The 27,991-nt window shown below is 34.5% G+C and overlaps 1 protein-coding gene across 2 annotated transcripts in view; it reads right to left on the bottom strand.

Moving 5' to 3' along the window:
- LOC121410354 (thrombospondin type-1 domain-containing protein 7A-like) overlaps positions 1-27,991 on the bottom strand; it is a 93,756-nt gene that overhangs the window by 46,537 nt on the left and 19,228 nt on the right. For both annotated transcript variants that reach the window (XM_041602383.1, XM_041602382.1), the window contains exons 3-4: positions 16,743-17,475; positions 14,499-14,741 (exon numbers count right to left, since the gene is read on the bottom strand). In XM_041602383.1, the coding sequence (XP_041458317.1) occupies positions 14,499-14,741; positions 16,743-17,475 (976 nt within the window). The remainder of the gene's footprint in view (positions 1-14,498; positions 14,742-16,742; positions 17,476-27,991) is intronic.

A 27,991-nucleotide genomic window follows, 5' to 3' on the forward strand; every position in this document is an offset into this window, starting at 1 on the left:
CCGAAGACATCACAAACACAGGCTAATGAGCCGCCGAACATCGCGTCACCAAAGGTCATATGTTCCCGCAGCAGTGGTAACCGGATTAGTGGTCGCAATACATGCCAGTCTCACTCACAGTGGTTATAGTCTAGCATGAGAGACTCCTTTATTTCATACTATTTTGCTGTATTTCTTTATGTGGTTTTATTAGTGAGGATCACTGCATGGTGATATGTCAATGATATCTTGAATTAAAATTTGGTGTTAGAGAGTAGTGAAGATCTGAATTGTGGTGGGACATGTCTATGTATAATACATCAATTTGCATACAGCTTTGTGGTTTGAAATAAGCCTGGAAAGTTCTCCTACCTTTGCTCTCATAACTGACAGCAAATATAAAGTTGTGTTCTCATCTTCTACATCTAAAACATACTCAGATGAATTTGAATTAGTTTGATGTTTATTGATTCAAGGCAATCATGTTTTGGAAATCTTCTTAGAACATTTTCAGGGATTCGAGCAGCTTTAATCATTAACTATCTATAATTCCTCATGTAAAGTTCTGTTGAAATTTTCACTTTTGCACACTTTATGATCAAAACCATAAAACTAGATAATAGTGGGGGGGGGGGTTCTGCATAAATTTAATGGCAGGAATAGTTTATTGTTGATTTGTGTGAGTACATGTTCCCTGAGGACACCTGTGTAATTTGAGCAAGGGGTGGACTGATCAGGAACATCCGCATAAAATGTCACGAACTCTCATCAAGTTACCTCTAAAATCATGCCATACTCACTCTAACATCACAGGTAGTTAAAGGCCTCCAGCTCCTTTGAAAAAAAATATCCAATAAACTAATCCTGCTTTTACAAAAAAAATTGCTACCTCTTGAACTTAGATTGTGAGCTATATATGATTACTTTCAAGAACAAACTTACAAGCAAATATTTTGTTGTAATTGTGATGAAGACATAAGTTATGAAGTGCTGAATCTTTAAATTATTTCAGCTTCCATAAGATAAACATATCAAGTGATTCAAATGAAGCATTACTCTTAGAAAAGTAAGATATCATGAGTTACACACTACAAAAACAGCATTAATTAAACCCATATGATTATCGTGGAACTGGCCAGTAATCTGAATTTTGAGACACATAAACAGCGATGTTCAACAAAAGGCTTTTAAGGATAGTAGATTTTAAAGATTGGATATCAAATTGTTTTCTAGGTCATGTCATAAGCCCATGGAGCAAATTACATGACTCACTTAAGTGGTAGAAATTGGTTCTACCAAACCTCAACACACATTATATGTAGTTGAAGTTTGTGTCAGCTTATGATTAGTTGTTATTTGATCTACAAGGCAAAGACCTCTTCCACCATAGACACACAGCTTAAGTGTCTAATAAAATGTAAAATTAAAAATGATAAAGATGAGAAGAAATGCCTTTATAAGACCAGAGTAACAGGAGAATAATAATCTTGCTGGTTTGTTGACATTACCTTTTTTTTTAATTCATGCTCTAATAAGCACATTAATAATCTGGGTTTCAAATGTACAATATGTTGATATCTACTCCTGATAGCAATCTTTGTTGCTTCAGGATGAAAAATATTTAGCTTTGCATTTGTAGTATCATAATTGTGACGAGTGGATAGCAATATCCTTCCTTTTAAGTAATATTCTGATTGGATCTTGGGCCTTATAACCTTGCCAATTACCAATGTGACAAAGTTACCATATTGTTAGTCCTTTGTACATAACAAATAGTTGACTGTAATGTATGTTATTTGCTTAGAATTCCATAGCTTTAGCTATTGTAGTCTAATGTGAAATTATAAAGTCTCAAGTGCACTCATCAAGCCTAGGTTAATTATTAAGGATAGATTACTATGGTACTACATTGGATTGAGGTACCACTAACATTTATAAATTAAGCCATTTAAATGTGTAACAGTTTGTTTTCACAAAATAATTCTTGTATTAGAGCATTACAGATTCAAAAGTAAAACAAACAAAGCCTCATATTTATTCTCTTGACTGCCTAAAACTATTGGAAAAAGAGTAATAGCTTCATATACATTCATCTTAATTTACTTCATATTGCACAACTACAAAACTAATATCAGGACCTGATCCCTACTTCTTCCACAGTTTCTATTTACCTCTCCACCTATTCAAAAGAATGACAAGAACACACTTTCTTTTTCATAACTGGAAAAATAATTTGGGATATTCATTTGAGAAAAAAAAGAGGTACGAGTTCTTCTCTTTGCAGAGTAGCAAGATTTAATTCCAGTGGCTTGATCAGGGAATGTATTGATTACCTGGAGGGGGTTTGTGCAGTGAGCGATATTAAAAGACAAGGGTTACGTCCTCTTCAAGATCTAGTAGTGTCAACCCCCTAGCAAAGGTTTGGTTTGTGGTTGGTTAAGGTAAGGTTTTAGTTTTCTGTGCACTTGACCCGTTAGGTAAAACAAATAAGGCCATTGCATTGGGGAAGATTTTTGTAGCAGTAGATATTTGCTTGTAAAGTTCACAACACAAAACCGGCTCATTAATAAAGAAAAATATGATTTTTTACCAGATATCCTTTCACTTTGTTATCGCTTCATGTTAACTAGTATTTGTTATCCTATACTCTATCAAGAATATTTTACATAGTGATTAATTGCAAAAAGTGTCATGTTGTAGTGGCTCTGACTCTCGCCTCATAACCAGAGTGACTTTGATTCAACACTTCAAAAGTCTCCACCCAGATGTAAAATGGGTACCGACCAGGATGTGAGAACCTATTTAACATGCCTTGCAATTTAGCTCCCTAGGGAGTGGAGGAAGTCCACAGTCTGTGTGCAACCCAGGATCCAATGACAGGGATAGTAATATATCAGTGAAGCACTTTGACATGTCAGTGTGATGTTTCGAGTGCTATATAAAAATTGATTTTCATCATCATTATCAAAAGCCAATTCCAATAAACAATCTGATAAATTTGATATCAGTTCACTAGCTTAATCAGAAAAGGATACTCAATTGGTTTTGGTGGATACATATGTACACCTTAACATGTATCTAGCTTCAGTACTTGAAGAAATCAGTTTTATTTTTACGTCTTAGATACCCCATTTCTTTCCTTAAAAGGCCATCTTTCATGTAACTTGAATGTGAGCTCTAATGCAATAAGAACATCCCAAAAACTTTATTTCTCTCCAGTTGTACGGAACAGGGACAGGTCTTTAGAAGGCTATGTTGAACAAGCTGTTCAGGTGGACATTTGGCCATGACTGGGTTATTTTCTTTCCTCTAGGTAACCAAATAGTCACAAGCCCAAAATGATGGGGAAGCTATTAGCCCAGATAGACAAGCTATACAAGTGTGGTAAACTGAGACACAGGGTGATATCAGAAAGTGCATAAGCTCACCACTAGCTCTATACTCTTTAATAGTTTATGAGAGCAAGAAGGTTGTAACACAGTTATGAGTCTTTCCTTCGTTTCATTATGAGATGCATTAAATTATGAATGGGCTCTACGTTTCTAAAATACAAACATGGGGAAAACCAAGAAACATCTCATTGAAATAACTTAATTGTCAAGTTTAAAAAATATTTCATTTTCTTTATTTTGTGACCTCACATGCAAGCAACTCTCCCATATGTTGTGGTATATAATTTTCATCAAATGTAATATTCTCAGAATATTGATTCTTTACCTGTAAATGTCATATAAAGTTAGAAATGGTCAACGTGTTTGTATGAAAAAAGATTCAATTATCACAAACCATTAAAAATTGATATTAAGGCAGTCAATATTACATGACATATAGGGCAGTCGATACTGCAAAATCAAGACCTAAAAAACTTGTAACTATTCTATTCTTTGACCACTTTTCACCAAACCTTCATTTGTATATTTCTCTTAACAACCTTTTTTTAAAAATAATTTGATGTCAAGGTGGACTTTCATTTAAAAACAAATAATCTCAAATAATAATAAAACAAACAACAAATGTAATAAAGAACAGATCATCATCATCATCAGAAGCAGCAGCAGCAGCATCATCACACAATGTAAAGTTAATAGTCTTCATGTTTGGGGTGATTTTCTAAATAATACCAAAACTTTTGCAATGGACTTATGCCCTTTATGTAGAATCCCAGATAAATGTACTCTTTTGCCTATTGGGAATTCATGGAAAGGCATATGCTTAACTTGTGATTTCCAAAATGCTATTTCCTCTCTTTTCAGGTTCGGCTGGTGTGAAGCACAAGAGGAAATGATCATATTCTATATCAAGTGCAACCACTTATGAATCACAATGTGTTAGAAATTTAATCCCCTCTGTCTATGGGGACAAACCTTTTGTGCTCCTGCAAACCACTTTCTCTCTATCATCTCACATAGACACAAATAAAACCAAAATGCATAGCCACGTTCTCATGTGTGAAAAAGTGCATGCCCTCCAAAACACGAGGCTTGTCAATGTCCATTCAAAAAATTATTGGGAATCCTTAATTTCATGGATTTAGAACACAGCCATTTTGTGCACACAAATTAAGCTGTGTTTGCTGGCCTACTTAAGGGCTATCCTTCTGAGGATTTTAAATGTAACTTTCAATAAAGATGTCGATTGCTTTGTGTCACTGTCAGATAGCCAGTTCCCTGAGGAGAATAATGTATGATGGAAAAGATCAAATGTTGAAGAGAGCTACTCTTAACATTGGTGAGCAAGGTTAAAAAAAGAAATACACTTGCCATAGCTCTCGGGAGGTACATTAAACATAAATGAAAGAAAAGGCCATTCAGGGTTATTTCATCTATTCTTAACATGCCTATCACCATGGGACATGATTAAAACCACTTTTGTTACCATATGTGGAACCATTTAGAGTCGGCTGCAATCAGAGTTAACACAACTCCCTCTGGAATATGATGTAATCAGGTTTCCTTCTCTCCAGCCATTGTTCTTAATTCCCAAAGAAAGTATAAATCAAATTTTCTGACAATGCACAGAGCATATTTGCATTTGATCATCATCTCCTGGAATATATCATCTGATGAACTTTGATGGTCCTACAGGAAAAGGTGTGAAAATAGACAGGTTTCTAGACAATGGCATATTCATAACAAATCCCTTGGTGCTCTATTTGACCAGTTAAATTGATTAAGAAAGAGTGCAAATATTCAGATCGCTGTAACTTGACCACGGGCTGTCATGTGGTACGCGTGCTGTTAATAATAAACAATAGAATTAGATCTTTCCAAGTTACATCTTACTTTGTAGGGAAAATGGGTAATTGAATGAAACCTATTTTATCATCAAATTTCCAGTGGTATGCTATAAGATGATGAGAAAAGAAATGTCTGTCTCTGGTAAAACTGAAGCATGACATGACATATCAAAATATAATGTTCTAACATTATTATCTTACACCAATTCTTTCCTTTTTCACGTTTGCAATAACACAAATGCTGTATTATCAATGTTTTGTGTGTGCATCACATAGCTTGTTAAATAATTTCAGCTTCAAATTGCAAGGGAAATTTTCTAATGAACAATAAACCATATATTTATTTTTAAACAATTAATAGATCATCCTTCATATCTCATATCTTATAACATTATCAAGTTAGATAAAATTTATTTCGAAACAATTGAGATGTAAGTTTTATCTATGTTTATTTAAATCAACTTAACCAAAGACTTTGTAAGTTTGAATTGCAAGTCCAAAGGCTTTTAATTATTAATTTCAAAACTATGTTAAAACAAAAGTTGAGGTAACTTGATTTTGAATATGAAAGGTATAGCTTCCTGAATTTTTCAAAAAAAGAATATCCAGTGAGGATGTCTTGGAGCAAAGCTTATAGATCATTTTGATTGAATGTGGATAAAGAGTAAAGACCACTTTGTAAGCAACTTAATGCTGTCAAGTAGGGTTGAAACACGAAATGTAACAGTTGATTTGCTTGAGGAGTCCTTTTTGTCTTGCAATAGAGACAAATTGAATCATACATTAACAGCAGTTAACCCTGTCGTGTTATATGCATGGTGAACAAAGTCAAAGTCCTTCTCTGCTGCATGAGGTAACTACATCTCTCTTTCTTGCTTTCCTCCATTTATTTGTCTTCTTACTATTCTCTCAGTTTCTCTCTTATATCATACTAGCACTAAGGAAATCTGCTCCTTTATATAGCTTTCCCCTCAATCCCCATTTCACCATCTCCTTTTCCTCTTTTTCTTCATTATTTTTGTCCTCCTATCCTATCTCTTCAGCTTTCCTGTTTCAAAATTTGCAATATCTGCACCTCTGTGAATTGATTAACAGACGTTAAGCAAATCACTTCATGTCATACCATTAAATTCAGAGATGATTAACCCTTTTAAAAGTCCTTTAGCCTTAAGGTCTATCAGAACAGTGATGTGGGCTTCATGATTGACACTGGCTGATGAAAAAAAATCAGAAACTAAAATTAAATTGTTTCAATTGTACCAGAGCAAATGAGTTGAAGTGATTTCTCCCACATGACACACATAGCACTCTCTGCCATCTTTCCCTTGGCTATATGAGCTTTAAACTGCTACTCAAATACTGTCACTCCCCTCTCTCTGAAGTGGGTTGTTGGATAAAATGAAGAACTAAGCAGCTCAAATCTTCTAATCCTCTGCATGACATTTTGCCAATCTTAAACATTAGCAGATCAACCCACAAATCCTATCTGCACACTCAAATCTTGGATTGTCAGCTGAAGAATCAGGGTTCTTAACAGCACTGTTTCCACTGCTCTAACCACAAGATGCAAAAATGAATAATTGAATTTGAAAAATATGTATTTGGTTGCATAAGGGCAATTCCATAAAATGATCAACCTTTTTAAATGTCTGACCCCCATTTTTCTCAAGTCATACTTCACTTCATATACCGACCAAGTCATGGTCCTTTTAGAACATTTATACAGACTGTCAAAAGAACAAGAAATCAGAGACAGAAAAATTTCATGAAGGTCCCACATATAGGGGGTCAGAGGTACATATTTAATGGAATTGCCCATAAATACTGTGTATTTTTTAATATGTTAACAAACATTTCCCATTGCACACAGACAATCAATGCTTTGTGTTTGAGAATAAGACAGCAATTTCCCTTTTTCACTTCTTACACGAAGCCAATACTACCTTTTCCCTATAAAATTGTTGTGAAAATTGTAAAGCAATCAAAATAAGTTTATTACATCCGTTACAATTATTTCTGAATTAGTATAAGGGCTCTATGTATTATTTTCAATATTCCTTGACAAAATAGTAATGTTTTAAGATAAAACAAATAAAAATTAATGTCTAGTGGAAGATAGGAAATAGGCCAAAGCTCCCTTTATTTTAATGATAATAATCATTTACAATTCAATGAAATGTTAATAAAAAAGAGACATAATTTATCTTCCACAATAACTTCAGCATTACTTAAGAAAATAACCTGTTGATGATATTGTTGGCAAAATAATTTTCTCTTTGTTTCTCCTTGTCTCTCCCCTTCATTAAATCCATCATTTCAAAGAAAGCCTGGAGAGGGAAGTAGATAATAACATGTGCAAGTGGTTGGAGGGCGGGCAAAGTGTGCTCCTCGTAATTGTACTTGGGATGTTTTGTATTGTATTGGTCCATGGTTCAATGGATGAAAGCGCATCAAGGCGTAAGTGCCTACACAAATCGGCACACGCCTGAACTGGCTGACCATGGTGAGGTATTTACACAGCTCCAGCTAGATGAGCACAAATGAAAATTGAGACTGTGCAGTAGGGGGCACTTGCACCATTTTGGGGAAAATGGGGTCATTGTTTGAAATAATTGAAGATACAAAGAATCTAAGAAGTAATAGGATGGTTAATCATGCCTCTTTATATTCAATTACAGTTATAGCCTTAACACAAATACAGTGCTTATCAATTTATAATCTCATTCAAAATGCTGAAAAACTTGACCTACCTTTTTTGTATCTTACATAATTTCGAAAATAAATATTGAATTAATATACTTTCTATCTCTGGCTCCAATTGCCCATTCACAAGTTTATACTGAGACATAAGTTCTTCTTTCCTCTTGTGAAAATTCTCTCTAAACCCATTCTCATAACACCTTACTTTTTTCACTTCCTTGACCTTATTGTTTTATATTCACCTTTTTTCATATTGTTAATGACATATTTCTCATTTATCCAGTAGTGAATTCCCTTGGGCTATCGTCCATACAATTAACCCAGGGCTGGCTTGCATATTAAATTTCTTTTATTAGACACCTTTAATCCCTCTCTATCTTGTTATCCTATTTTGTATTCTGGGTACGTCTTGTCACGTGTCCTCTTTGGCCATAGTGGTGTGTGCACTTGTTTGCTAAGCTGCTCAACTGCTGATTTCAAAAAGATAAAACCAGACATTCAAAGTTTTAATCAAGTTAAGAATCCTAACTTACTCAGCTCCAGTGCCTGCCTGCACATTGTTAGTGCATAATATCACTATTTCTCTTTTTTTTACCCAGACATCGTCTTCATCTCATAAAGCTCTCCTCGACCCATTTGATTTTCCTCTTTTCTTTCTCTCCCTCTTTCTCACTGTCATTTCTTTCCTATTCTCTAATTTCTCTTTTCTGTTTTATACAAGTATTTCTTTCAACAACATGTACTGCCACCTCAATGAAAATTTGTTTGAAACTCCATTTTTCTATATCTCCCATTTCACGTTTCCTTAATCACTATTACTCTCACATATCTCCATTTCTTTATCGTACATCAAATTAGAACCTCATACAGTATGATATTGAGATAGAGTTCATAATATTTCAAACATTGTAATCTGTATGCTTCAAAAGAGGTGCTTCATATATCATCTTCCTAGTAGTCAGCAGATTTATGACTTAATTAATTTGAAAAACACATCACATTTCAATTCCAACCATAAAGCTGTGTGATGCTCAATTTTTTAGTAGGGAGATTAAGCATACTCCTTGTGTTCTGATTGGATTGGTAGTGGGTCAAGCAAAATGTTAATTTCTATTCTTTATTTTTATTCTATCATTGTCAATCAGTTTGTGTATTCCCCAAATCATTTCCGTTGATCCACATTTGTTTTTGTCAATCCTGGACATTTTTTTTGGTTTCATATGTTTTTTTTTTGTTTCTTACATTATGTTTTTCATTTTTTTGTGGCAAATTAACTTAGCAAATTGACAAGTTAATAAAGTTACCATCAAACTCATTAAATTGGAAGGAAGGAGAAACATAAGGAATAATAAAAACTGTATTTATATACACTAAAAAAACATAACAAACAAAGGCTGAATGGACACCTGTTCTTATGAATTTACTTTTCATTATCTGCAATGCAGGAATAACAGAAGAATTGTCCTTTTTTCTCTTTCTAGGAATTAAACATATTCATAAAAAATGAAGCAAGCTGAAAAATATATCGTGCTTATAGAAGGGCCTAGCAGGTACCAAGGTTCGTTTTTTTTTCTTAAGGGATCCCACTTGTTCTCCATGCAGCATGAAGTACAATGAATAGAGCAACATTCACTAACTATTAGTATAACATGTATATCCAAAGGCCTAAAATGCCAGAATTACCAGAAAATGCCATTCAAGAACAGAATCAGCCTCAAGACAAGGAGATACAGAGAATTGCTCAACATTCCAGGCAATGAGTAGAATTCATTGACAAAGATGCTCACGCTAGAATGTTTGTACAACTGCTATAATTGACCCAGACTCATAGAACATGGAAATGGGTCTTAGCTGTGAAGGCATCCTCAATCAACTTCACTATCATTCAGATTAGAAACAATGAAATCCTGTTGTTCAACCTAAGTTGGTGATGCAGTTTAAGAATAGGAGCCAGGGCAAGTTCATGATTTCCTTGGAGACACTATAAAAAGATTGATAACCCTGAAGAAATTAAGCGGTGTGTTTGAAGTTGAAGAGGGTGAGGATAGATCAGATACCATTATGCTACCATTGTATTCAAGCAAGATGAAGACCAGAGTTTCCATTTAACCAGTCCTTTCAACTGTGCTCTTAAAAAAATACACAAATTTCCTCCCAAGAGGACATGGCAATCACAAAATAATATTTTGCCATCTGAAATCTTCAGTCTAATTGCTTTCTTGATCATGTATATTTCCTATCCTTTTTTCTCTCAAATCTTCCATCATTACTTTGTTTTGATTTAATCAATGTTTATCACTTGCAAAATCTTGATACTTATAAACTAGTTAGAAAAAAATAGCTAAAATATTATAATTTCTCTCACAAGAAGGTAAAATTGGGTTTGATCTCTTAAAGAATGTGTAAATCACAATCTGTCTAATTCATTTTGAAATCAAGGAAGAAAATCATCATTTAGCAATTGTACATTAATGAAAAATGCAATTGTACATTAATGAAAAATGCAGTTTCCACATTATTTGTATCATGAAATATGAAAAAGGCTCATGAAATTACTTAATTATTGACTCCTTACTGTTTAAAAAAATAGGCCAACAGCAAAAAAAATGCTATAGCTGTTAATTCTAATCCAGTTTTATGGACGCAATTAAGGGAAACAGGAAAATCATCCTTTCTTCGAAAGCTATAAAAATATGTTTCATGGGTAAGAATGTGCATTTTATTCCAAAAGCAATGAATTAACACACCTAGGATCTATACTGGGCTGACTGATTTAATAACAAGCCTGAAGCTCATTCTTCCTACAGTTCCAAATAGCGTCCATAGGGTTGAACATTCTACTGACACAGGTCTGATTAATTTATCTGATTAGGGTCTACTTAGCCTGATTTAGAAGGAACAAGTCGTGCATGGACATTAACTCTTGGAACATTGTACCCTGTGAGTGAAGGGCGCCCCCGCGAGGCACAAGGGTCATGTGATGTGATATAACACATTAGGCTCTTAACAGGTGACAACTGGGATAATACAAGATAGGAAAAGCTATTGACAGAGAAAATATTTCCATTGGTGTAATTGCTCGGCATGGTGCTGTTAAATCATTTTAAAGAGGATAATATACTTAGTCTATGCAGTAAATAGGGTATGTTTTCATTGGATCATTTTGCAAAATATTAAAATATTGCAATTGAATATTGAACTAAATTACTTAAGTAGTAAGGATCACTTTGGAGGATTTATTCTGCGGCATTGTAATGGATTATTATGTTTTCAAACTTTTTAGAAACCAATCAACTTTTCATTCATTTAATTAGATTAATCAATTAATCATTCTTTTATTCACCTATTCATCAAACTATTTAAAATGTAGACTGAATACTAATTTAGTTAATAAGAAGAAAAATAAAGAAATGTTATTTTCTATATTCAATAACCTCATTTCAACTGGGATCCATCATTCTCAGGCGCGGATCAAGGAGGGGGCCGAGCCGGCCCTGGCCCCCCTATTTTTTGACAACCTGCAGAAAAAAGTGTACTCTTTATCTTGATAGAAACTACGAAAAGCAGGAAGAAAAGTAAGAAAGAGGTATTATACCCATGCTGTGTAATTTACAGCCTCGTAACGGCCGGCCCAACCCTGAAAGGAACCAAGAAAAAGATGAGGGGAAGAATTGGAAAAAGACTTTGATTTACACAAATTGTTATATCAAAATTTTCAGCTCGCGCTGCGCGCTCACATTGTTTTATTTGTGAGATACCTATCCTCTTTGGAAATTCTTTCCAAAATTTGTCAAAATGCTCCTGTATCATGTCAATATATAAAAAAAATTAAGCTCGTGCTTCGCGCTTGCATTTAATTGTTTGAGACACACAAGCTTGTTCTTTAATTTTAAATAAAAACGCGGTTAGACCGTCGAGTTTTCAGGTCGGAATATCGCTCTCATTATTTAATTGGTGATAGTTGTATCCTCTTCATTAATCACTGAAAACAGTCCTAATTGAGTCCCTTAATTTTCATGTTACTGTAATAAAATTTCGGCTCGCGCTTCGCACTCGCATTGTTTAGTTGGATACTTATCTTTGTTCATGATTATAAAAACTGCTCAGAATCTTCAGTTCTAAGGACATAAAATATCAAAGAATTTTTTGCTCGCGCTTCGCGCTCGCATTATACATATACTTCAAACTTCAGTCTTTAGTTAGGACTACCCCCTGAAAAACCAACAAAAAATAGAATTATGGCGGCCAATCGAGAAAAATGTTGCTGAAAATATTTTTCGGCCCCCCCTATTGGCGAAAGCTGGATCCGCCCCTGATTCTCCTTAGGGTTTTAATGGCAGATTGCTCATGAAGTACACAAAGACAAATTTTTACTCAAAAGAAGTCCCCCTTAATCCAGTACCAGCTCAGTTGATGACACTTGGTGATTAATTTTGGACATGGTCAGTCAAGCAGGCATGAGTGGAGAGCTCAGGTGACCAATTGAACCTCTCACCACCACCACTACCCCTTTTGATCACAGCTGTGAGGAAACGATCTCACACTTTTCCAACCAATCAATCCTGTGGAGTAGGCTATTTGCTTTGTTTAAAACTCTTCTATATTTTTGCTTTTAACAAAAATGCTCAAGAAGTCTAGGATATAGTTTAGCGATATGAAAAAAATTTCGTTTTCCTGTGATAGCAGCTTCATTATGTCCTAAAAATTACCATGCCATGAGCCCTTTCTAGACCCCAGTTTGATAGAATTCTCCAATCTATAAAATATATCCATATGACATGGTATTCATTCTTGGCATAAAACCCAGTAGAATACTTACTTAATGTTTCAGAATCAATGATTATCACATTAGATTTGAATTTGATAATTTAAGCTTTGAGTTTCCCTTCTCTAAAATGTTACCAACTACCCCTCTCATGTAGAGAGCTGTTCATCTCCTCTTGACTATAAACTTGAGTGACAGGACATCTTCATGAATATAGAAATATAAAGATGACCCAATTATTTTCCATGCGGTTTAAATTTCATCCTTTAGTTAATGGTGATGCAATCTGAAGTGCAAATGAATTCATTTCCATATAGATGAAGAGGTGAAAACTGATACCTCCAAGTCATCAACATTTAGTATCCTGTCCATCAATACTGCACACAAAATTGATTACAGTCATGACTTGGTTTGATTCTCTGTATCACATTGTCTGGTAGGAGGAACCTCATGAATTGAAGTTTGTAATTAAGAAAGAGATACTGGGTCAAGAAGACAGTGTTTTACATTGTCTAGGGTACAGGAGGTTAAACTAATTCAAAGCTTGTAATTTAGGACAAGATCATATGGGTCAAGCGGTAATAGAGATGCGAATGAGGCTCCACATTTGCACTGACAATGACAAACTTAGGATCAATTGACTGCTTTCTGATTCTGGTTTGAAATCTACTCCTTAGTTTACATGAATACCAGTAAAGTCACACCGATAAGACTGATATCAAACCAGAATCTCGTGGAGTAAAAGCTGTTTTATCATATATTAAACAAAAAATTATGGAAATCAAAATAGTACAGATGCTTCTTTAATTTTTACATCAATCAAATTGATTCAAATCTATCCATTATAAAATAAAACAATCTGTTCAAATCCTTTTATCTGTGAAGGATTTTCATTCATAAAAATGAATTAAAGATAATTGAAGTATTAATTCTATTCTAAACCACCCCTGTGCTTTCTAGGGAGCTGTCAAGGCATATCAGCTCAGTCTCCAGTATTCAATTATGATATCACCGGCATACAAAGAAAGAAAAACATGTAGACCTAACTAATTAGCCGGGAAATTGGACTAATTGTCTCACTGGAGCTCCTACAATGAACTCATGTCACATGATATACCAATATCCATATGCATCGATGAACACGAACTTGCTGTAATCCAACAAATACTTCCATGCAGAAAGAACAATGAACCAGAAGGATCGTCTATTAAATACCAGACCCCCTGTGAAGCGGAGGCACCCTCTGGCCTCTGGTATTATTTTCATATTGAAAGTGAGCAATTAAACGCATTGTTCTCTCTCTGGAAATCTGTTTACATTCATATCTTGCATCGGATGGCAAAGCGGTTTCATTATTAAACAGTACGAGGCTGATTCATGCTTTTATGTAGGACTGTGAATAGCAATCTGGTTGAAAGTAATTGGCTCCATGGCCATTGCCCAAGATTAGTCCAATTATCAATGTCACTCCATGAGTTGTGCTCAAATGAACATCACTAGTCTCATCTTTCAGGCTTTGATCCTTTCATCCAAGCTAAATCCAGTCTTCTCAACAACAACTTACTCTCCGGTAATTAAGAGTGTTCTCAAAACCAAAATGATTTTCTAATAGTAGAAAAGATATAGGCCTACATGAGAGTTGAAATATTAAAAAGAAAACACAACTAGATCCCAAATACAGAATTTTTTTTATTTAATTATCATTTATCTTAATTAGTATAATCATAAGAGGGACTCCTGGTTCAATGAATAATTACTTCCCTCTCATTAATCATGATTTTGATGAGCACTGAAATCACCATCACATCATCTCCTTACCTTGGACATGGGTTTGAATCATAGGCACAGGTCCTCTTCTGGACTAGTTCAGGGCATCTTTCACCATCACCTTTTGGTACTTTGAGGACAGTTCTCTTTCTGACAGAATGAGTGACCATGTTTGATGAGCAAGGATCTGAACATGATGACCATTCTGACCACCCAGAGACATGACAGTTGACCGGTATGACACAAACCTGGTCTTGAGGTGGCTCCTTGTAGATTCCATCTCGATAACACATGCTGTGGAATCAAAACAAAGTACCATGAGAGATGGAATGGAAATGAGTATTCGTACTAGAAAGATAATAAAATAATTTTTACAGATATGAGAGACCCTTCAATCAAAATCAAATCAAATGTATGAAAATGTGTTAAATGATGAATTAAGGACACATATTCAGGTTTTAAGATTCCTTCCTAAAGTAACTCCTAGTTTGGGATCTGGATTTCTGTCTCACTTATCCTACATTATTCATTTCAGTTTACAATTGCTCAAACTTACAAATAAAATAGTCTCTCAAAGCCTGAATGTGCCTGAAGTGACATTACACCATAATCCAACAGGTGAATAAAATATTAATATTTTTTTATATTTAAATCAACTGGAATTTCAAAAATCCTGTTACAGTTAGATACAAATCGATAGACCTCTACTTTCTATTTTACCACTCATTACAAGTGCCATCCTTCCGTAAAAAAAAAACAAAGGAATTTTAAACTACTCTCTTTAACAACCTTTCAGTAGTATCTAGACATGCCTCCATTTACCATGTATACTTTGCCTCTCCAAGGAGCTCTAATTCAAATGCAAAGTTCAACCACATCCACTTCGATGAAGATGCTACACCAATCTAAACTTGAGTAGCTCACATCTTCTAATAAGCATCATGCACTTCATTCTCTTTAAGAGGTTCTTCATACAACCTATCATTGGCAATTCTTTACTTCTCATCAGTTTCCTTTCAAAGATATACATGTACTTCTCGAGATTGCAACTTTTATCCAATTACTTTAATAGGTTGAGTAGCATCTTAATTTCACAGCAAACACAGGTAGTGTAGGTTGTGTGATTGTTTTCTAATTGTTTTTATATGTACGTGTATGTCCTTAAGTGTTTTGAATCTGCTGAGGAATTTCACTTCATACCTTGCTATCCAACATCACATGTAAGATAAAACAAATTACTTTCAATTCAGGTAATTAATTCTGGAAGAAATTCTTACCGTAAATTAGGTAGTCTCATCTTAAATTTTGTCAAAATCTGGAAAAATGCTATCCAAAATTCCTTTACAATTCAATACACCACAGGCTTTAAAAAAATTGTAAGTCCCTTCATATTTTTGTATGAAAAGTAGATTTGCATTAAAACCTTTCACTCATTTCAGCAAAAGGATATAACTTTAAACCTTCATCAATCAACACCATGAAACCCATAAAGTCATCAAAGGTCTACAGTTAATCATCACTCTAAAGAATGACTCATTTTCATGTCCTGCGAAAAATGCCAAAATCCCACTTTTATCTCTCTCTCTTTCCCAAATAGTGGGAATGAAATAAATTATCCATGGAGAGATGGGCTCATCATCATCAATTCCTAATGATATATTCTGTGATGTATATTTCATGGTCTGCAATTTTCCTGTATCAAGTTTGCTGGATAGAGAGAGAGAGATATCATTATCTAATTGATGGGCTCTATACTAATTGCCACATGACTAAAATATTCAAGGTAGCTCCAAAATGTAGAAGCAAAATTTAAAACTAAATGAAAGGTAAGACATTCTCAGTGAAAGATAACAACTCTATATTTGATGATGTATAAACAATGATAGAAAAAGAAGAGCTTGTATAGCTTTAGTTTTTGTAGATGAACATTTCATGCTTATCACCACATCCTGCACACCAAGATAATGCATTAGACATATTTTTGTGTAAGACCTTTATGAACTCATGCATGTTTGTAAGCTGTTCAATATTCAACCATGTTCCTTTCACATACTATTGTATCTGATTCTGTCTACCATTTTTTTGTTAGATGGTTTTAGATGTGTTCAAACTCAATTTTGTACATGCTATAAAAAATAGACAGAAAAATCACCATCTGTTAATGCCTACATACCTTCTCACATGATCCAAAGAATAAGTTTTTAGAAGTAAAATAAAAGTAAGCTTCTCAGATGGTACTAAAAGATGGCAGTATGTGACAGGGCTACTAGAAATATTAATGATGAGTTTACAAACCTTGTTCTGACATTTTTGCCATCACTTCTTTGACACCAGAGTCTCCTTGTTTGTAGTCCAATATCAGATCCTTCAGATGAGAATCCTCCAGATACGGTACATGGACCCCAGGTAGAGACAACTGGACTAAAGGAAAATAATTCCTCTTCTTCACAAGGTGTACCTGTAGAACATGCCTTAGTTTCACTCAGTGATGGACAACCCTGTCCACCATTGGAAGGTGGTATAACAACTCGTCTGGCCCGAGATTGGGTGCCATTGCCACAAGACTTTGAGCAAGGACTCCAGGGTGAGAACTGTGTCACAATGCAGTCTTGGGCACAAGGTGTGATGCATTCTTGAAAGATTGCAGGCTTGGCGGTGAACTGTTCGCAGATGTAGTCTGGTACCGAACCATCTGCATTCCGCTGAACATATGACGTTGATATCTCCATGCAGGAGACAGTACGTTCTTGAAGACCAAAGGATGATGGTCCACAGGATGTTACATCTCCTGTTGTGGCGATCTCTAGGTTATTGTTCTGGGTACACTGTCCCCAGTCATTGACTTGCCATTGGAAGAGGTTCCTATGTAGAAGACATACCTTGAAGCATACCCTTGTACCAGGAGGTGGTTCTTCTCCTACACAGTCTGAATGGTCAGCTGTAGTACCATCCATGCTCTCACACCAAATTACTCTTCGCTGTGTCCCTCCAAATCCACATTCATTCCCAGAACATGGTCCCCAATCTCCTGTGAATATAAAAAGAAATGAAGACCAAAGAAATTATTGTAAGATGGAATTAAATTCATTTTCAAAAATGAAGAAAAACAAAACCAGATTCATACTGGAATCAGTCTCATTCAAGGATTGGGGAATGATTTCATCTTATTCTTAACTGCATACTTTAGAAAACTAATAATAGGACTATAAATTCAACAAATCGCTGTTAGTATAATACAATAATAAGAGGTTACCTAGCAGAAATGGTTCAATATTCCCCTAAAAAATTAAGGTTACTGGAGAAAAAAGTCACTGCTAGTGATTTACTGCTTAGAATATCTGACCTTTCAGTGTATTGTCCCAACAGAAATGCTTTTAACCTAGATTCAACATTGCTACCTGAATTCGGGAGCCTCCGTGATTTCAAAGAATGCCACATTTCTGGAAGGAAAATGTTATCCAAACAAATGCAAAACCTACTTATTGCTTTTAACATTTATTTGAAAGTGAAATTCTAGCTGGGGGTTTACGACTTACTGTAAAGGGATTGGATTTATATCATAGTGAAGGAAAATGCTTATGGCTTTACCAGAAACTCTGAATAACAACTTTAAGCTATGTATATAATCCCACTTCATCCTACATAAAAGGCATTGGAAAAGTAGGAGGCAAAGCCAAATATGAGCATTTTGAATGTTTTTACCAATAACTGTTGATATTTTTTCCATAAAATCACTTTTTCTTCAGATTATCTTGATCTTCTTAAATATATGCATCACATTTTTTACAATGGAAAAGACTTTACAGTTGTCCTATTGTTTTGATGTTGCACATTTAAACAGGAAAGAAGAGTTGATTAAAACAACTAAATTTAGACATAGAGTTTTCCATGCTCCAGAGAACATGAGAAAATAAAGAACCATTATTATTGATCTGAAACACATCAATCACGTCCCATCAGATCTCGTAAATCGGGCAAGACTCACGCGCATCTTCCTGAGGCAATGGAGCCTTGCGGATACGCAGGGACAAAAAATCAATTTTTTGCAACTATCGGTATGTTGGGTTTTCGTCTATGACTGCCGGCAAAAACGGGCAGGTGGCACAATAGCGTGCTCATCCTAGCACATGCTTGATAGGAAATGAAATAAGGTAGCATGAATTATTCATGATGTTTTATCATGTTTATCAAGATGTCCCTTTAAGAGGAATAAGCTTGAATTTGATTGGAAACATTGGTACAAATGACCTTACATGTAGGTTAATGGATGCTCGAACCCTGATGGGGAATATATGATAACATTTAATCCCTATGTGCATAACTTGACATTAAAAAATGCGACAAAAGAATAACATTGCAAAAAAAAAAAATCTTTCATAATTTGTTGGAAAACTTTATTCTGAAGGTAAAATAATATAACTTATCTGGCTATTTAAACTAAATAGATAAAAAAAACTGATACTTAAAGAGTTGTGGATTGGTAGGCACTACTCCTTCTTGCTTCCACCATGGTGATCATGAAAATTATGTTTAGTCACTAATGATTGCATTGTATCAGAAATTGTGTCATATCTTTTAAAACCTGCAGGATCCTTGGATGGATTTACATGTAATGTTATGTAAACTATTTGTAAATCATGAATATGTACAACATAACCTTGAAATCTTCTTACATTACATTTAACAAAATCTTAAACTTATAAAAATTAATAAAGATATGAAATGGTTTCTTGTAACCTCTTGATGCTATTGAGCTCAAACACTTATCACTTAGACGTTTGAAGATGGTGTCGATTGACAAGTTGAGCAGTTATTTCTGAAATTTATTCACAATGATATAATAGACCATCACATGTTTGCTTGCATCAAATGACAGGGTGAGGTGATGTCAACAGCTTTGGAATGGATAATGTATCAGTCTTAATGATAACCATCTTAAGTTATCTGTGTTCAACGATGAAGAAGGGCTTTTAGAGATGAAATAGAGAAGGAATAAATACTGATGTAATCACTGATGGTCGATATGAGAAGTGTGTTTTGCCCATCAGATGGATGATCATAAATGTATTGGGCCAAATATTCTCATTAGAGGTTTATATTTTTCAGACTTTAATGAGCTTAAATGATGTATTACAATTTACAAGTTTATTCAAATCAATCTCATACAATATTCAGCTCTCAAGTTTGTATTATCGTATTCTCTTCTTTGTTTGGTTTAATTCAAACCATCAATACTAAATAGTATACTGAAAATTAATGATGATGAAATACATCCATGATTGGTGTTTGAAAAGAGTATATAATATGACTATGATTCCCATATTTACTTCTCTTCAAGATTGAAATTTATCTGCTCAAATCTCAAAGTGCATAAAGTAAAAAAAAAATCAATACAGCACGATCACCTCTCTTCCATTCCAATATCAACATTTCCTTTAATATATTCATCCTCATGTTCATGTATGTAAAATCAATGATATACAAAATCTAGGAAACAGACTGTCAAGATGTGGAAAAGTTTCTATTAATATATCACACTTGAGATAGAGACAATCGTGTGTTTGGGTGCATCAAATATCAGAGAATGTAGCAACACCTTTCTGGGGTATATGATATATCATATATGGATTGACATCAAACAACAGGTGTACGTACAATCTTCTGATGTTGGTTTGATGTGAAATAAATATGATTACGATGTTTATATTAAGTATTTGTCACAAGAGAGTATCGATCAGGATATAGCTTTCAAATGTAATATTGGAACTGTATAAACACCAGCTATGCCATATTCTTGATCTGTGCTTTCAGAAAGGAATAGCTGAAAATTGTTATTCTTTCATGTAATTTGAGATTGGTGAAAATAGTTTCACTGAAAGTACAACCTACTACATACAGAAAGTACAAGAATAAGAAAATTAAAAAGTAAAAATAGAGTTGTTAGCCAGATATCCTTCAGATGCAAAAATATCTATTATAAAGAATATTTTTGCCACATTCTATTTTTACCAAATTAACATATTAATCCTACTAATTTTCTAAAAGATTGAATAGTTTAATACTTATATTTTATAGTTTCCTGAAATGAAATATATAAAAAAGGATTAACTATCACAATAATTTTAACTGTAACCCCAAGTTAAAGAAGAACTTTCCACCAAAAAAGCTGGTCCACTGTCTTAATGCTTTACAGATAATGACTAATATACAAGATTGGTATCTTTACTCATTTCTAGATAGAAAACACATTCAAATATGGCCACTTTATTCCTATCCAAACAGAATACACCCACATTGTTTGAGGAGATAGTATATAGAGCAAAGACTATTAGAGAAGATTAAAAATCTAATTGAAAATCTTTGAAGTAGGGTCCTTTCAGGGCAAAATCAATGGGGTGGTTGGGCATTCTAGCTTCCTTACTATTGATTATTCTTAGAGGCGAAAGATATTCTTAAGATTGAGTGAAAAATAAGAGTGTCGGTCACGTGCTTCAACAGATTGTATCGGTTCTCTCAACTCGCTCTAGAGCTTGGGGAAACATTTGCTATAGCATAAGTATCTTGGAACCTATCAGCTACATGTAAGTTACAGAGTTCAACGCAACATCAAGTCTACATGTTTTCATCAAGGGTTGATTACATTAAAAGTAACTACGTGGCTTTTTCTAATGAGGGTGGCTAAATAGAAGATTATATCGTAGTAACAGAGATAACAAGTTATATTTTAAATGCACATAATAGGACCAGACAGAATAGAAATGCAATATGAAATCTGATTTTTCAACTTACCGTCTTCACCTGATGTAAAAGTATTTTAGAAAGGGATCACTACATAACATATATTTTGGTGGATCAATATGTTATCCTATAGTGTTATAATAAAGCAAGTATATTGATGAAATATTAAAAATGAAATATTAAAAATGAAGTCTTAAAGTTTATTATGTCATTATCTACTCCTGATATGAACATTGTGACACAAATCATGAAATGAAAAAAAAAACATATGAAGATATTAAAACTACTAGTACATGATTATTACATGAATGCACATTTTCACCAATGAACATCAATCCTACGTTTTGCTTCCAAAAGTGATTCAATGACGTCTGTTTTTAGATGAATTTGAACAAAATTTGAGTTTTCCTAGTTACACTATCAAATTGTGCTAATTCAAAGAATTACAAACAACATTTCAAAGAATAGTTCTTACAAATTCTTTATGACGACTTGCTCCACAAACTACACACATATATTAGTTATTTATTTTCTATATGATGTTCCAGACGAAAAAAAATCTAAATGTATTGTACATGTTATCATAGAGCTTTCTAGTGTGTGAGATCCAAGTTTAGTTTGGGTTGATTTTTTAAGAGGGTATCCATTCTAAGACAAGTACTGCACACTTGATGCTTCTGATATTGATGGTGATGACCGGATATCATAAAAAAGTCAGGCGGTCAACACTGACTCATCACTTTATGTGCAGACAGTATGGAAGCATCACCATGAGAGGTTGATATCTTAGAGTTTAGTGTCTTGGAGTTCAAGGTTCAGTTTCATTAAGTTAAACTAGATTTATTTGAAAGGGAAGGGTGTTAACGAGCTGAAGGTAGAGCAACAACGTTTCAATACACTGCTCATTTATTTTTGCTTTCTTTCTCCATCGTATTCTTCTCTGCTCTTTCACTAAAGTGTTTTCACATTCTCCGAGTTTCTCTTAGGATTTTTCTTTTACACACTACTATCATAACATTTATCTTAATTTTGATAATAAACATTACTTTAAAAAGTAATTGATGATCAGTCTATTCACTTCTCGTACTCCTCAGATGACTTTATCATTAACTTCAATGAAGCCAATTTGTCTGCCAACTAACAGAGATGATAAAGCTAATGGCAAAATGCAATTTGTTTATGAGAAACCCTCATCAACTTTAAATCTATGACAGCTTTCAAATACCCCTAGCTTAGAAAGAGGATGAAAGTACCCAAACCTTACTCTAACAACCTTATACTGCTAGAGACACAATATTATGAAGTGTCACCTTAGGGTATAAAAGGAAAGGGGGGCGGGTGGATACCTTCTTTGGGGCGCATATCACATTCTAGCCCTTGGTGACATTGTGCATGCGGACTGATATCTCAACGGGGGTGGCGGGTGAGTCCAATTCGTCCCCATGACTCTATCTATAGACTCCTGAATGTCTGATGTGCCTTTTTATCTGTCTTCTCTGCCCTTTCTTCATTTCTTAATTTCTTTCTCCTACTTTCTCTCGACTTATTCTTTTTGATGAGCTTTCCTTATTTTCCCCTCTCCACTCTTTCCTTCTCCAAGGCTCCAGTGCTTGATCATTTTCCATTGCAAAAATTGCTTCTTGTTCATGTTACATTGTCTTCATATTTCTATGCTTTAGCAATATTATCTTCATACAAAGAGAAAAAAAAATGAGATTACTATGATTAACTTTCATGCCTGAACTTTGTGTGGAAAAGAAGTTTGCTGACAAGTATTTCAACACAAATTAAAGCAGATGTAGACTGGCTGAAAATATTATCTCTGTCATCCAATATATGTCAACAGTGTAAAAAAATATATTATATTTATAAATACAGGGGTAGGGGAGAGTGGGGTAAATAAGGCCACCTGGTAGTTTTTAGAAGAATGGTAGGGTCAAATGGATTACTGTTGGTGTAGTATTTGAGACAGTTCCTTAGCACAGATTTTGAGTATAGAAAATGGCTCAAAGCCCGGTGCACATGGCCAGGAGGAGCACAAAACCAGCAGCACCTCAAAATCAAAATTTTGAAAGTAGCATTGCCACTTTACAGAGGCGAGTACTGTATCTACCCAGTAATTATGCTTTTCACACTGCATTTCCTTGGCCCAGTTTTGTTTCACACTGCAGGGCCAGATAGCACTGTACTATTTACCATGCTAGCCCACTCTGCTAAAACGTAACGTGAAAACGAAGTGGGTTAAGGAAAACATGTGCAGTGTGAAAAACATAAATGTGTATTAACTTTTATCTTAGTTTACTTGTGTAAGGTATTATTGTGGATGCCAGAACTGTAGTAAATTTCACCACTTTCCCTCTTTTTTTCTGAGTTGATGCCTATGAACTCAACATGCCTGATGAGGCATTAATACATAATTAAAACTCTATGGTTACATATCTCCTAAAACTATGAAATGCAGTGTAGACATCACCATACTTGATTATATATAATGTATGTGTCCACTACCAATAAATCACTTAGATACACAATAATATACTGTGACAGTAGAAAACACAATCCAATAATCTTTTTTCCATAACATTGGATAGGATTAATAAACTTATCCTAAAATGGGGATGTTTTGGTACATAAATAATGTTAAATATAATTCTTACTAGTAAATGTTTAGTGATTTTATCAAACCAATTGAACTATTTCAATTTGAATACAGCAACAGAAAAAAGGTTTTAATCAGGCAGCCTCATTTACCCAATTTTGATGGGGTAAATAAGGCCCCCGGACAAAAATATTCATGGCTCATTTTATGCAAATTAGGCTTATTAGTTCTAACATTTCTAATGGATAATGTGGGTCTAATCTAGATGTAGTAGTAGACATCTAATCATGTTTCTACTATAATTGGAATTATAAAAAAATATATAAACTATAAATGGAATCATAAAAAAGGTGGCCTTATTTACCCCACTCTCCCTTACCTCACACACCACAAATCTGCAGGGGATGCAAAAGATTCTACTATAGGTGGGGAGGTTTAAGGTACTTTCTCAGAGAAGATACAGACACTGGCCAGTTTTACTTCCTCAAAATTATAACTGAGTGTATATTGCTCTTATATCCAGAGCTAAGAGAGGTTGAATGTTTACTTCTCCTCCATAAAAACCTACCAACCAAGAAAAATACTTGTAATACAATGACCATCAGCCCCCTCTGTCATTTTAAATTTACATCTGATCTCTGTGTCATCCCTGAAGGGGGTTCCCTCACATAATTCCTTACAAACCCTGTAACTTATATATTCCTCATAACAGATTATGTTTCATTCAGTGACAGTTTCTTTGACATCTTATTATCTTGAGTTGTCCTTGAACATGTCCTTACACCCTCCTTCAAGCTCATCTATACCTATTCTTTGCATACTGATTTGATATGGTTATATTGCACCCACTCTGTTGATTTTGATTTCAAGCTCTATCAATAGCCATATAAATAAGGGTGCGTTTATGCGCCACTTTTTTACCCTAGAATCATGATCTGAATCATGATTGCGTTTAGTCAAAAGTGAAAGTAAACGTCTTTCAAATCACAAACATGAAACACGGAAAAAGGGGCGTTTGGAAAGACGTTTCTACAGAATCACAAACAAAAAAGGTCATACAAACGCAATCGTGATTTGAATCATGATTCTATGACCTCACTGTGGCGGGCTACTTTCAGTTTGACTTGCCAATCTCAAGGTGCTCTATATGCTCATTGTATGTACATGATTATTTCTTGTCATGTACAAGTTCTGTGTTGGTCATCGCATCGTCCACTACTTTTCATTTTCTTGGTCATGTCTTCAACTTCTAGTAAATGAATTAATCTAGTTCTAGTAAATGAATTAACTGGACAAACAATGATCTTAGTTGTTGTTGAGTAAAGAGTATCAATATTAAATTGGATCTACGCTGAAATCCACTTCCGAATACCATTTTGGATAAACCAACAAGATGAATAGAAGCATATGGACCCTATGAGAGAAGTAAACAAATTGAGGTATAGACTGAATTCTGGAAGCAAAAGATTTTCCGAGAGCCAAAACACGTGCAAAAAACTTCCTCTATCAAACTGCGCACTCGTGATGCACACTGGATTGGCTGAATCCGATGAGAAACAGCGTTAGAATGAAGGTCGTCTAAACCCTGATTCTGTGATATTGTGATTCATGTTTGTGTTTTGAATCACGATTCAAATCATGATTCTGGCTTGAAGTCGCATAAATGCAGCCCAAAACACAGAAATACACCCACACAAACCAACACCCCACTCTCTCTCCCCCTCTCTCTCTTATCTGTCTATATTGCTGTACACCAATCAATCTTCAAAGCCATTCCAAATTAATTACATCATGGCTAATTAGGCCTGTACTACTAACATGACTTTAGCCTGGATGCCAATTAATATAACATGTCCAAGAAAGAAAAGAAAGCCCATAGGAAGTGTGTGACTTGAGACTATTATAAAGTTTAAAATGATTCAATTGACAAATTGTTTTTGGAAGGCAAGCCTGAACAAGGAGTATGAAATTTCTCACTCTAGGGACTGTTGATTGATTACTGTGATATATTTAATAGATGATAAAACAAGTAAGAGAGGTTCCAGGGTAGTTCAATGACTAGGCTTATAGGCAGAGTTGAGAAAATTCAGAATTTGGTTGACATTTTCTGTTGGAACTAATCCACAGAAGGGGGCTGGGGGAAGTCCCCCCCCCCCCGGAATTTTGAACTTACATTTTTACAAATTCTCTCAATTTCACTTTAGAACATGCAGAAGCTCTCACATGACAAGCTTGGTTATTAAATCCTTCAGAAATTCCCCCCCCCAAAAAAAAAAATATATATCATAATGCAACAATATATTTATGTCTTATGATGAGTGACAATTTGTGAGGCACTCTCCCATATGAGACATGTCTGAGTTAACATACTCTCAAACCATAAGTCTACTGTATATAACACTTTTAGTTTCTACATTTATTTCAAATAATAAGAAAAGAATAGCAAGACAAACACAATAGATTTATATGTTTAACATACCCCACTCCCCTCTTCCATCCTCATCAATTTCACCAGCTTTCTTCAGCCTCTTTCTGTCTCCCTCTTTGTCTCTATCCTTCTCAGTATGTCTCTGTCTGTCTCCTCTTTGTCTGTGTCTGTCTTTCTTTGTCTCTATCCCTCTCTGTCTCTCAGTGTCTGTCTCCTCTCTGTCTCTACCCCTCTCTTCTGTCCTTTTCCATTTTACCATTTTCGTTTTCTCTCTTTCTATTCTGAACTGAAACTTTGTCTCTCATTATATACTATCGTTGAATCTTGAATCTGTTTTTCCCCTAGCATTTTGTTCATTATGTTCATTATGACTGATATTCTGAGCTGAAAAGAATTATTTCATCAAAAGAATTCTTTAAAGAAAATGAAAGGGAAAAGTTTTCTCTAACGTGATGCAATCATATAAGCCAGGGAGCCCTTTTATTGAATTTGGCAGACTCCTTGATATTTTTTCTGTAGACTGTCAATCTGATTTTGGAGTAAAGAATTGATTCTTCTCACATCTGTACCTAACATAATGAGATCGTTGCACTTCAGAATTTGTATGGCATCTCACTGACTGAATTTATATAATTTCACCACTTTCATTTCTATTATTGTCATTGTAATGTTCATACGGACAAGTTTATACAAATAAATAGTTTGTGTTAGTAATACTCAAGTATTGAATTTATATAATTTCAACTGACTGAATTTATATAATTTCACTCCTTTCATTATTATTGTCATTGTAATGTTCATACGGACAAGTTTATACAAATAAATATTTTGTGTTATTAATACTCAAACAACACCAATAAAGCTAATGTAAACATATCAAATTGGTCTGATAAACTATTCCTGTTTTTAGTATTAACAAGTTTTATACCACTTTATACAATTTCTTTAGGAATTAAAATATATGAGGGTTTTTTGTGTTCCTGCCTTAAGTGTCTCACCCCCAACCTTCTCGTCTCTTTCATTTCATATCTCCTTTCTTCCTCATCTCTCTTTTTCAACCTGTCTCTTCCATGTCTCTTCCCCTCTCTTTCTCCCACCTAATCCTCTCTTTCTAATAATCTATGGGGTATATATGTTCATCATCCTCCTCATTCATTTTCTCTCACACTCTGCATAAGAGATGAAGTAGGTCAGTGACCAGACTCTATGTAGCCAAGTGACTGAATGCCTTGGTTCTTCATACTTGTTTCTACCAGTATACTACCCCCAATCTATGAAAAAATATACATAGGCCTACCTTCTTCTCCAAACAAAAACACCTTCTATCCTATACTCTTTATAATTGTTGGTCTTGTAAACACAATTCTCAATTTGTCAATCCAAGCAGTAAACTATATAAAATGTTAAAACTCCTTTTTACTAAGATAAAGGAGAAACAAATACCTTAATCCCATTCCCATAGAAACAGAGAAACTTAAAATCAGAGCTAAACAACATAGCTCTCCACCAATAATTGAATATCACATGCTATCTGTTTTATTTTCATGTTTTAAAGAAATAAAGGTATTTATGATATCTATGTATCCCTCCAAAATAATGTTTCATCTAACTTCCAAATACCCCTTGATAAAGTTTTGCAATTAAAAGAGGGGAAAATTATTACCCCTCTCAAACATAATTGACTCCTCCTCACTGTACTGGATCCTCCCCTCCAGTCTTCCATCCATCTAACAAGGAGAATCTCTGTATGACACTTGAAAAGGGGTAGATAGTTAAAAC

This window comes from Lytechinus variegatus, chromosome 3, assembly GCF_018143015.1.
Source record: "Lytechinus variegatus isolate NC3 chromosome 3, Lvar_3.0, whole genome shotgun sequence".
NCBI classification, from domain to species: domain Eukaryota; kingdom Metazoa; phylum Echinodermata; class Echinoidea; order Temnopleuroida; family Toxopneustidae; genus Lytechinus; species Lytechinus variegatus.